Raw genomic sequence first — 12508 nt, forward strand, 5'->3', positions numbered from 1 at the left:
GACTGTCCCGTGGGGCAGACTGTGATGGACTGTCTTGTCAGGACATGATGGGACTGTGCTGTAGGAGGCAGGGTTTGGGACTGGATTTACATTCTGATTAGCTGAGACCAGTTCTGAAGTCATTAGCATTATTTATTCCCTATTTCCCAGGTAGAAGTTATGATTATCCAATAGAATATCCAGCTTGGACGATGCCTCACATATGTATACACAGTTTGTAAATGGCAATGCATAAAGTCAGTGTTCTCTGTGAGTGGGAGCAGCAACGCTGAGTTGAATCCTACAATCTGATTTTCCATGTTTAGTTTTCGTGTGATACAGAAAAGTAATGTGTCTATTTAATATGATAAAAAGAATTCTGTGTTACACAAAGCCCAGAAGTTGCAGACACTGCTCATATTGGATAGACAGACCTCTGAAGACTCTCAAGTTTCTGAAAACCTTCATGAATTTACATTCGTTGCCATTGAGAGTAGCTGCACTTCTTTAGCAAGCTCCTGGTCGCTTGTGAACATATAAGCAAATTCCTGAATTCAACCTCTCCCCTAAACATGGTTGTTCAGATCTGTGCCACGAAGTGGGGGTGGAAGTCGGGGTGCTAGATCAGGGCCAGTGTGATCTGGTCCACCTGGGAGAACCTGGTAAAATCACTACATACCTGTTTTACCAAAAAGATTATTAAATCTTCTGGATATCGGAGAACTCATAGAAAACACGGGTGTAGATGAACCCAGGGATGTTGACTAGGAGAAAGAGGGAAAAGACAGTCATCAAACAAGTCCTAGAGACCAGAGCTATTTGGCTCCCTTTGTGTGTGGGGGGGTCAACTTGCTGCCTTCTAGTGGTTACTTTCCTGGGTGTCTAATCCTATCCCTTCCTTAGGTCAAGCGGTACTTCCTGAACTGAATAAACAGTTTGCAAATATATATGAGTTAAGTTCTCACTCCTTCTTCCCCTTCTCTCCTTTCCTTCCTGCTTTTCCCCCTCCTTCCCTCCCTCTCTTTTTCTCTTTACCTGCTCCTCCTTCTTTCTTCCTTTTTCCCTCCCTTCCCTCTTTCTTGCATTCCTCCTTCTCTCCCCTCCCCCTTTCTCTCTCCCCCTTCCTCCCCCCCCCCACTTTAGTTTTCTTTGCTAAGGAACCAGTTTAGCTCTTTTTACACATGAATCACAAGCTAAGTTGTATCCTTGTTTAAACGCATGTCTTACTGTTTTGTGAACTTTTTTTTACTTTAACTTTACTATTAGTTTTTCTAGTATATTTTGACATAAAAAAGATAGCCAATCATATTGAAGGAGAACAGTTACAATCTAAAAGAATGAACCATAAAAAATTTCATTATTATTTCTTACATTGTTATCTTCTAATTCCTTGAATTCTGCCCAGAAGCTTCTCATTGAGAATTTGATTTTTCCTTAAAGAGCTCTATAATGTTGCTGTTGGTTTTGGGTCTCACTATGCAGACCTAGCTGCCCCAGAGTTACTTTCTCAGTAGCCCAGGCTAGCCTCCAGCTTATGGAGATCCTACTGAGTGCTGGAATTACAGTTATGAACCACTCTGGCTGAGATGCCACCTTCAGATGATCTGCCATCGAGAGCTGTGGAGTCACATCTTAAAGAGACATGCACGGCACACTGAACCAGAAGACTGGCAAGAAGCAGCAATCATTATATAATCTGTGCTGAAATTAGTCATGGAAGCAGAGGCTTTGCTTATATTTCACCCAGCTGATCATGATCCCAAGGCAATAGCTAGTCTCCTTTCTGGTATCGCACTGATGGAGTCCATGTATGAACCAGGAAGCCTCTTCAGGACCAGGCTTACCTTTGAGTGCTGAGAAGACCATCTTGACAATGAAAACTTATTCAGCAAAGCTTCCTGCACCTGCATGGTTTAAAAGACACCAGCGTCAATTCGATAGGCTGCATCTGGCAGGCTAGACATTGCCAGAAACAAGGGCTATCATTGTTCTTACCTTCTGATCCCAGAGGCAGCCAAAGAGTAAAATGAAGAGCCCCTGTGGGAAGGATTAAGGACTGATTTTAATGGCACATCATCACCCAGTTCCCCAGAAAACACTCAGAAGCAGGTGTTGAGTCGGCCCCCACCTTCTTCCCCATCTGAGTGGATGTGACGAGTCCAGGACATGAGGACATGAAGGGACACAGTAGTGACCCAGTGAGGAGCCTTAAATGATGGATACTAGGGCAATAATTCCTATTTTCCCTCCAACCGTGGACAGGACTATGCTAATACACTAATCTACATTATTCCTCATTTACACCCCTAGGTTGTAAAGACCATCGTGGGATGAGATATTTCTTTCCATGGAAGTATGACTTGAAAACCATTAGGTAAGAACCTTGTAGCCCACAACACATGATTGTTAGGTGTCGGGATTTGTATGGTTTTGCCACAAGCATCCAGGAGTAAGATGCTTCATGGCGTCCATCTTTCTCTTACAGCTCATCTAACAAACTGGCCTCCGCTGTAAGTGACTAGGTACCACAGGAAAGCAAAGAAATGTCTTCAGCTGAACAGAATAAAATAGATTGGTATGTACAGGGCGTTTAGTCTTCAACCTATCTTTCCTGAGGAACTATGTGGTACCCAGTATCTATTTCCTTTAACTGACTTTTGAGAATCGACCTTGGACCAAGGTCTTTATTAGACACGGAGATACAGTGACCCACAGGAAGCCTCAGCTCGCTGATGTGTGCAGAGACTAAATGGAGCCGTGACTTGACTTAGTGGCAGTGCCCTTCTTACTTAGGAGATAAGACTAGGGAAAGATTATCTTGAGTAAACAGCAACATCTAGTTTAGAACGATGACTCCCCTCCTAATTGTACTATGGGGACATTTGGGACCAAGTTATAATGTAGGTGATAAAAGGTTCAAGGTTCCATGGAGGCAGAGGATTGTGTCCCTTAGTCTCCCTGAGTGCTTGAAATTACTGCTTCTCAACACTTCGACCTCCTGTGTGTCCAAACCCTTCCCCATTCCTCCTCTTGTTTGTGTTTCTATCATTAGTTCATCCCACGAGAAAGGGCATTTCCTGAGATGCTGGTGCTTGGCTCTATGGCTTACCTGGAAGGCATTGAGCAGGGTGAAGATGATGTGGAACACGGCACTACTCCCCTGGATCACTGTGGCGAGACCAAAACCCCAAGTGAGCCCTAAGAGAGGCGTGAGGACCCCAATGCTCTTGCTGATCTGAAACAGGCTGCTCTTCTCCTGCTTGCCGGGCTTGTCTCCGACGGAAGGCCTCAGGATCTTGGTGATGACCACAACTGTGATACTCACGTTCACCACCACAATAACCAGTGCTGGGATGGCAAAAGCCAGGAGTGCTCTGGTGTCCTCCCAGTTGAGCCAGCATGCATTCTTCCTCATGTAGACTTCCTGGGGCTGCGTGACCCCCACTGTGATGGATGAGATAACGAGGGGGCAGCCATAGCCGAGGGAAAAGGCAATGGCTTTCTGGGTGGACTTGCTGGCGTCATGTAGAATGAAGATCAGACGGTAGAAGAGCATGAGGCCCAGCGTTAGCATCCAGAAGAAGACGCTGAGGTAGAAGAAGTGAATGAAGAAGGTGGCAGCCACGCAGGCGGTTTCATTGAGTGGGTAGTGACCATCGTGGATCGCACTAGCCACAATGAACCAGATGTCAGCAATCAGAAGGCAGAAGGCGATGTTGACTATGCACATGTGGCGCATATAGGAAGTTCGGTTCTTGGTCACTGATTTCCACACCATGGCTTCTACAACTATACAGGCCGCTAAGCTGAAGATGGAAAAGCCCAGCCCAATGTAAGAAATGATATCCAGAAGGACTTTTAGGAGAGATCCTGGATCTGGGGAGTCTGGGGACATGAGGATGGAGAATGATGTCAGGTGGGTACACTTGCAGAAGACCCTGTCCCTATTGTCCCTGCCATCATCCTCCATAGAACACCCACTGCTGTCCCAGCCCCCTGTGTAGTTGGCGAGGCTGAAGTTCCAGAAGACACACTGAGGCTTGCCACCTGAACGATGGTTGTTCTTGAAAGTCATGGAAATCCTAAAGGGCTTGAGGATGCTGTGGCTGACAGTAGTGGTCATCACCAAGCTGTTGGAAGATGCCTTTTCCTGTCCATCCTTGGCAAGGATGGCTTTGAGAGTCGGGAAGGCCACGGTGACAATAGATGAGTCTGGTTGCAAGTTTCCCAGCTGACACTCATCAATGGCGACGTCACCCCACAAGTCAGAGTCTGTGAAGACAAACTTCTGCTGGTAGATCTGAGGGTGGCCACGTCTTACTACCATGCTCTTCATCTGAACGTTAGGGTGGAAGAGGAACGGAGGGGTGTCGTCTCCCAACCGTAGCGCCTTGGTAAACCTTTCCACCGAATGCAGGAACTGGGAGCTCTGGTTGCTCTGTTGCTGCAGTAACCTCTCCCAGGACTTCAGGGTGGACTTGTCTAAGATGACATTAATGGTGGCAAGCACATCCTGCATGTGACACAGAAGGAGGGGTGGGGGGAACCAAACCATTTTTTCAAGATAAGAGACAAAATAACATTTTTCTGAGTACTGGTTGGGGTAGATAAGTAAGGGTGGGGAGCAGAGATTCTGATGTGCCACAAGCGCATGTGTTCCCTGCTTTCTCACAGCGGAACATGGCAGAGGCAGGGACCATAAGGCTGTGGGACTTTGCTGAGCATTTAGTAACAATGACTGTGAGAATCACCCCCTCACTACTAAGACCTACTTAGCTGGCTGGGTAGGATTTCCTTCTTTCCTTCCTCCCTCCCTCCCTTCCTCCCTCTCTCGATCCTTCCTCCCTCCCTCTCTTCCTTTCTTTCTTTGTTCTTTTATTTTTGTATATATATGCACGTTCATGTGTGTCTATGGGTGCACATATGCATGTGTACATGAAGGTACTGAGGTCAGAGATTAACACTGGGTCTCCTTCACATCTGTTACAGGGTTTCTCACTGAATGTGGAGCTCATTGGTTCAGTGCGGTTACATGGCTGGTATACTCCAAGGATCCTTCTGTTGCTTCCCCCGCACTGGGAGTCAAGCCCTGTGCCCAGCTTTTCAACAGAGGTTCTAGAGACTGAACTCAGACTCTCATGCTTGCTTAATAAATACTATACAAACATCTGCCCAGGCCCTTGACTAACATATATATATATATATATATATATATATATATATATATATATTGCATACAATATTCTGTCTGTGTGTATGTCTGCAGGCCAGAAGTCTGCAGGCCAGAAGAGGGCACAAGACCTCATTACAGATGGTTGTGAGCCACCATATGGTTGCCGGGAATTGAACCCAGGACCTTTGGAAGAGCAGGCAATGCTCTTAACCACTGAGCCATCTCTCCAGCCCCGTGACTTTTTTTTTTTTAAATCATAAACCTGTGAAGGCTTTATGGTAGGTGGCATGTCACCAGTACAAGAAAGTCTCAGAAGACATACTCCAGCCCTGAGCATCAAATGAACTATGTTGGGGCCCACAATTCCAGATCACAGCCTGCTGTGGCAGAGAAGTGCCAGTGGCAGGAGTTAGGAGAACTGGACACACACTATATCCATGGTCAAGATCAGAGTGCAATGGATTAACGCATGCATGCAAGGGATCGCTCACATCTTCTACTCCTATATAACCCAGGATCCCCAGCCTAGGGAATGATGCCACCCACAAATAATACGAAACTTCCTATATTAATTATTTTAATGAAAACAGTCTCATATACCTTCTCTGAAGCTGACCTTAACTTGGCCAATCTTTCACAAGTGTGCCAATTGTCCTGCCTCCTAGGTGCCGAGCTGACACCATCATACCCACCTTGCACATATTTTGTAGCCAGGCACACATTTTGTAACTGTTTTAATTCCTAGTATTCCTAAAAACTAGTAGGAATTCATTCTATTTAAATGAAGAAATGAAAACAGAGATTCTTTAAAGACATTGAGAACCCCCTGATCTAGAAGCCGCTAGCCTCCTAAGCAAATCAGTGCTCTTGAACATGCAGCTGCATGGGGAAGAAGGAATGCTTCTTGAACACAAGTCCAGAGGTGTGGGAAAGCAAGAACCCCCCAAACTCCCACAGGACTTAAGTACACTTACCCTCATCATGTCCGAATTCACTTGGGTTGGAACTGTTGAGAGCAAATCAAGGATGCTGATGACGGCTCCCAGGCTTCCTGGAGACGAGCGGATATCCCATTCCTCCTTCCCAGCACTAACGGAAAGGTCCCTCAGGTACGCAGGGAGCTTCTGGTCCTGGGAGGGGCTCTTGATCAAAGCCTAGTTGTTTGTTTGTTTTTTTTTTTAAAAAAAAAAAAGCAAAAAACGCCAGAACAAATGAAGATATTTTGATCTTGGTGATCTTGGAGTTGTGCTCTCCTTTCTTCTCAATGCCCATAATCAATAGTATATACTGTAAGTTAAAGCCTTCACCCCTTAAACTATCTGTGCATGCCTCTCAGATGGAAAAAGCTTAAGATAGCATGCACAGAGAGCCAAGGGCTAAACATATGCCACCTGAAATCCCAATAGAAACAAAGGAACAATATATGTGATTGCTTCAGAGTTAAAGTAAAATAAACTTGTTATTGTCCACATGGAAACACATCTACCGGACTTTTCCCCCTGTACTACTGATACTTCTGAGTATGAATATGATTGTCCTTCCTATTTCATTGTTCTATATCTGTTATCTCAATATAATTATTAAGAGTGCCCTCTTTTACTTTCATAGTCCTGAAATTTAAACAAAAGAAGTACATACAATGCAAGGTGCAAGGGAGTGAAGCCAACTGCAGTCTTATGTGAAGCCTATGGCCCTTAGAAGAGACCAAGATGGCAAGATGGTTGCAATAATGGCACTCCTATATTGACAGTAACCAATTATTATCTAATTGGAATGAAGGCTCATTCAATAGGAAGGAAATCGGAAATCATGCCTGCTGCTAGAAACCTAGTCAACTCCCTGGGGCTAGTGAGGTCATGGATCTTAGAGAAGAACCATAGACCACCACTTCACTAAACCACATAATTCCTAACTGCATTTTAAATTCTTACCCATATATCCACAGAAAAGTGTAATTTCCCAACCCTCACCAACAAAACTTCTCTTTGAAATAGACAGAAACCATCACAGAAGCCCACAACTGGCCAAAACACAGAGAATGACAGATCACGGGGCATCCAGCCCAGTAGATACATCTACAACACCACTCCTGTGCTCAAGGCTCAGGAAACACTGAGGAAGAAGAGACGGAAGGATTGCAAGAGCCAGGGGACTTGGAACTCAGCTGTGAGACTGTGTCTCCTAGAAAGGACAAAGGAAGCTTCACCCATGGTCCCTCAGTCACATGGCTGCCACAACAAGACCTGCACAAGGACAAGAGTAGACACGCTGACATGTAAAGGGGAAATCTCGTGGAGTTCCCAACCCTGGATAAAGAACCACAGGCAACTAAGAAACACTGAGCGTGGAGGAAGTAGTCTACCCCAAGGCATGAGTTTCCTAAACGGTCATCCAGTATCAAGGGGTCAGCCCTGAAGTCATACACACACAAGCAACAGTGAAGGGTGAGAAGGTTGCATGTATGTATGTGTGAATGCATAAACATATAAAGAGAAAAGGGGAATGTGAGGCATTGGGAAGAATTGGAGGAAGGAAAGGGAATGGGGCAGCATTTTGTGATTATATTTTAATAATAAAAATGCTATTATAAAATAAGAAAGAGTTGTCTCCTTTTATTCTTGGAGTATCTTGACTAAGATGACAGATTATATCATATCATCTATCTGTATACATCTGCTTTCTAACTATCTTTTTAACACTTTAAAAAGAGTGATTTGGGAAAAAAATCTGTCTCCTATAAGAAGCCTTTGATGAGTTTTTCTTCTGTGAACACACAGATATTTGTTTTACTTTAAATACTTTATGCTGGGACATCCCCATCAATGCCATTTATAGCTAATTTTCAATATTTTCCTAATTAGATTATTATTTATTGAACCTTATTTTTATATCATCCCTTTATGAAACTATTATAGCTATTCACTATCAGAGCTACTTAAAAGAGATCACTAAGGATGTATAATGTGTCACCCCTTGTAGATCTTGGACATGAGGAACTGAGCCGTTGAGGTCAGACATCAGGTGATCCTAGAACACAACACACACTTTGTTGCTGTCATATTAAAATGTAACTGGTTTTTAAAGCACTTCTAGGTTTCATTTTTTGAATGGTTAATCTTGATTGTCACCTTGCTGGGATTTAGAATAACCGTGGAAACAAACTTCTGGCATATCTAAGAGGGAGTTTCTAGACTGGGGTAAAGTGGGAGGGGCCACTGTAAAGGTGGATGCTACCATTCCCTGGGTCTGCGTCCTGGGCTGCATGAAAAGGTGAAAGCAGGTGAGCACCAGCATCTTCTGTCTCAGCCTCCTGACTGTGGATGCCATGTGACCAGCCTCCCTGTGCTCCTGCATCCATCCCTTCCCTGCCATGATGGACTTCACCCTCCAGTTGTGAGCTAAAACAACATTTCCTTCCTTAACTTACCTTTGTCATGTTTATGGTATAGCAGCTAGAAAAGTAGCCAAGACAGCATATTTGGGCCATGCATTTTGGAGAGGTGCATGGCCAACTTTCCTAAGCGCAAAGAACTCTGCTGGGCCAGAGGGATAGCCCTCCTCAGTGGCTTAGAGTCGAGGGTTGCAGGTTGCTCACCTTGGCTAACTGGAGCAAACTGTTGATTGGGGCTGAGATGCAGCCTCTTTTCTCCTCCTTCCACTGGGAGCCCACACATTTGTAAGTGACGATCCCACCGATGATCTGGCCAGGGCTTCTGGAAACTTTTGAGAATTGGCACAGCTTCTGAATGACCTTCCCAGGCTCTCCAATACCTATCACAGGATCCCGGCATGTGATATTCTCCCCTGTATCAGAGAGATGGAAACACAAGGGGCAGTCAGGGATTTCTGTCCGTCAAAAGAAGAACGAAGTTACATCGTTTGTGGGTAAATGGATGCAACTAGAGATGACCATACTAAGAACATTAAAGCCATTTCTTAGACAAGTACTGTGTATTGTCTCTCATTTGTGTTCCTAGATTGTATATAGAGTCATAAAATCATAAATTCATATATATATATATAATGCATGAATGCAGAGATGAAATAATCCAGGGGAACAGAAAGGACTATTCGGGGAGGGGAGAAGGAGGAGAGGAAGGAGGCCAAGAGTTGGGGTATACTCAGTATGCACTGCACACTTGTATGAAGCTATCCTCTTGTTATACAGTGCAGTGCACAGTGGAAACTTACAGTGACATTCAAAATAAAAAAGAAAATTCAAGACCAGTGGTTAGGGACTGTATGTGACTTTTAAAAAGAAGTTGACACTTTTAATTTGAAACTTTGAACCCCAAGTCACTCTGAATTCTGAATATTTCCAAGCACCAGCACAGAGCCATAGGTGGGCAGTCCCTGCTCAGAAACCCTTTCCAGCTGTAAAATCTGGCTGTAGGTTTGTTTCCCTGATGATTACTGCCTTGTGCATGTGAGGGAAAATGCTATCTCAGCTGCCGCGATCAACACAGAGCTACTGTGGATGGCAAGAGATCGCTTTACCTGCCTGCCCTGCCCCTGTCAAGATTATTAAAGATATGTATAAGGATTTTCAAAAGAGACAGTTTATAGGAACAAGGAAGAAGAAATCAGGATCAGGCTGCGCAGCTTTTGGTGCTAGAGTTCACACTGCCTTTGCTCCCAGTGGCCTGGCGAGAACTAAACACCTTCATTTTGTTCCTGGCTTTCCAAAGCCCCTTATTGCTTTCACCCCAAAGCCACTCTGCAATCGCTTTCCTCTGTGATCCGTGCCCACCTCTCATCCCCAGGACTCTCAATTTGGATGGAGATGAAATCTAAACCAATGGAAAACACCAAGAACTTAATGTATGCTCATCCAAATAAGAGACTACCCTGTCTGCCAAGGGCCTTAAGGTCATAATGCCTTCCTACTTTGATCAGCAGGTCCCAGCTACCAATAAGGGCAAGAATGTCCACGGGTATTTAGTAAACCAAACAACCCAGGTGGAAGAATTAGGGAGCCTTTGTCTATCAGGGATCCTGTTCCCAGGAAATCATCTTATCAGTCTGCCTCTCTGGTCACCCGGGTGACTTCTTCTACATGAGCTCACATAGAAACAGTCCCAAAGGACATGACCTTTCCCTTTGAGAATATGCCAGGTCACACTGACTCAGTGGTGACAGAGGATGGAGAAGGCAGGTACCTGTTCTTCCTTTCAAAGGGCTCTATCTCAGGAAAGGGGTGCTCATGAGGGCACACCCCCTTGACGTTATCCCCAAGGAATCTCAGTGAGACACAGGCACTGTCCACTCCAGTCTGCCTGCCTCACAAACCACTTAAGCTTCTGATCCAACCCCAGAATGACTTAATCTCCCAAGATGCCGTCCACTGTCAGCAGGAAAGTTCAACCAAGCAGCATCATTGGCCACCCAGAGTAGTTCTTTATGGTTGTCTCAGCAGCTTTGACCACACCTTTAATCATCTCTCTATCTCACCCCTAGGCCAGAGGCCAGAGAACATGGCCTCGACTTCTTTTAGTATTCCCTATGGTTTACCCAAGGCCCGCCACAGGGGATGTATTTTACTGACTATCCAAATGGAGGCAAGGAATGAGGAGTCCCTGGTCATGACTCTATGATTTTAGCATAATTGAAATGCACTTACCCCGAACAAGGGTGAGCTTCATTGAGGGGCTCCGGACCGAGGTGTTGGCCGCATTGGTAAAGTGGCAAAACACGTCAATGTTTTTGGGACACAGGAGTGAATTTGCTGGGAGGCTGTATTTGTAGCATGCTTGCCTGCCGTTGACTTCTCTCTCTAAAGACGGTGTTATTGAAAATGTGAATTCACAACATGAGTAGCCAAGACATACAGGTTGTCAAGATGTTCTGATATAAACAAACCTTCCCCAAACATCCCTAGGAATTTATGACATTTATTTTTAGGGTAGGTTCACATATTTATGTGAAAACAACCTCTGGCTATTAATATAAATTCCTCTTTGACTGAGTGCTAGCCACATGCTGCTCGGTATATTGATTGTCCCTGACTTCACAGTGATTTACAATTATCTCTTTATTTTATACTTGAAGATTTATTTAAAATTTTAAAAATTATGTGTACTCACGAGCGTCTGTGTGTGCGCTTGTTAGTGCAGTTACCTGCAGAGCCCAGAAGAGGGCACGAGACACCATGGAGCTGTAGCCACTGCTGGTTCTGAACAACCTAAGCCAGGTGATGTGAACTGAACTTAAACTTGGCTCCTCGGCAAGAACAGTGTATGCGTGGAACTAAGGCCTCTCTAGCCTGTGGGTCATTCTGTTGTACTAACCCAGAAGTGTCAGTAGAGACAGTCCCCAGTCTCATTTATCTTCATGTCTCCCAGGGCTTGTCTCAATATCTGGCACATGAAAAACGCCCAGTTTATGCATAATGGCATCAGAATATGGAAGTAATGGCATTCTTTAATATCTGGACAACTTCTCTGTCAGCCAGTAATGTAACATGGCCTTTTCTATCTAACTGGAGTCTTGCTTTTCTAAACTTTCAATGCCTTTTCAATCTGGCCTACTTATTTAGGATATTTAGTGTTATACGCATTCCATTTTATATAGCATGGGCCTTTCTAGATGTTAAAATAAATACCTAAATTATTTATTGTTATTATTATTAATTTACTTAAAATTTATGTGTGCCTGCTTGTCTGTATGTACACTGTGTACATGCAGGATCTCACAGATGCCAGAAGATGGTGCTAGATGCCCTGGAACTGGAGTTATATAGATGGCTATAAGATGCCCAATGTGGATGCTGAAAGCCAAACTCAGGTCCTCTGCAAGAGCAGTAAGGCCTTCAAATTGTAGGAGGCTTGTAGGTTTGTGTGTTCACAGATAAGCACTAGGGAACCAGGAATGTTAAATACACAGAGCTGTGCCTTTAAAGGAAGGGGTGCATAGCCTGTCATCCGCCCAGAAGGTTCGGAGCAGAGGTTAATGGCCTGGTGACCTTTGCACTATCTGAATGACCAAGACCACACTGAATCCCTTCCCAGGCCTTTATCATGAGTTCGTTTTTCTCAGTCAATCCATGGGACCTACCTTTATGGAAGGTGTCACGTGTACTTTAAAAAGATGTTTGATCTTTATTTAGCTTATTACAGCAGATGACATACTTTGTTCTTCACAGGAGATTTATAAATGCTTATTGAGCACATGGGATTAATTATCATCAGGGACGTTTTCACCAAATGGCACTGTTTAAATATGCCTTAAATAAACTACTTAGGGTCAGACTCCTGAAGTTTGAATCAACACCAGTTACTTAGTCGTGTTGTACCAAATTGCCTTCTGTCTCCAATGGCTCATTGCTCTGCTGGCCATGGTGGTTGCAGAGACCCCTAC

General features: G+C 44.4%; 1 protein-coding gene across 4 annotated transcripts in view; it reads right to left on the reverse strand.

The window, feature by feature from the left end:
• The window catches only part of Adgrf5 (adhesion G protein-coupled receptor F5), a 93262-nt gene that overhangs the window by 2029 nt on the left and 78725 nt on the right, over positions 1 to 12508 (reverse strand). For all 4 annotated transcript variants that reach the window (XM_057751222.1, XM_057751218.1, XM_057751220.1 and 1 more), the window contains 7 exons: positions 10773 to 10925; positions 8748 to 8956; positions 6127 to 6306; positions 3089 to 4492; positions 1975 to 2016; positions 1824 to 1883; positions 659 to 743 (listed from right to left, as the gene is read on the reverse strand). In XM_057751222.1, the coding sequence (XP_057607205.1) occupies positions 659 to 743; positions 1824 to 1883; positions 1975 to 2016; positions 3089 to 4492; positions 6127 to 6306; positions 8748 to 8956; positions 10773 to 10925 (2133 nt within the window). The remainder of the gene's footprint in view (positions 1 to 658; positions 744 to 1823; positions 1884 to 1974; positions 2017 to 3088; positions 4493 to 6126; positions 6307 to 8747; positions 8957 to 10772; positions 10926 to 12508) is intronic.

This window comes from Chionomys nivalis, chromosome 19 (genome assembly GCF_950005125.1).
Source record: "Chionomys nivalis chromosome 19, mChiNiv1.1, whole genome shotgun sequence".
In the NCBI taxonomy this organism is placed as follows: domain Eukaryota; kingdom Metazoa; phylum Chordata; class Mammalia; order Rodentia; family Cricetidae; genus Chionomys; species Chionomys nivalis.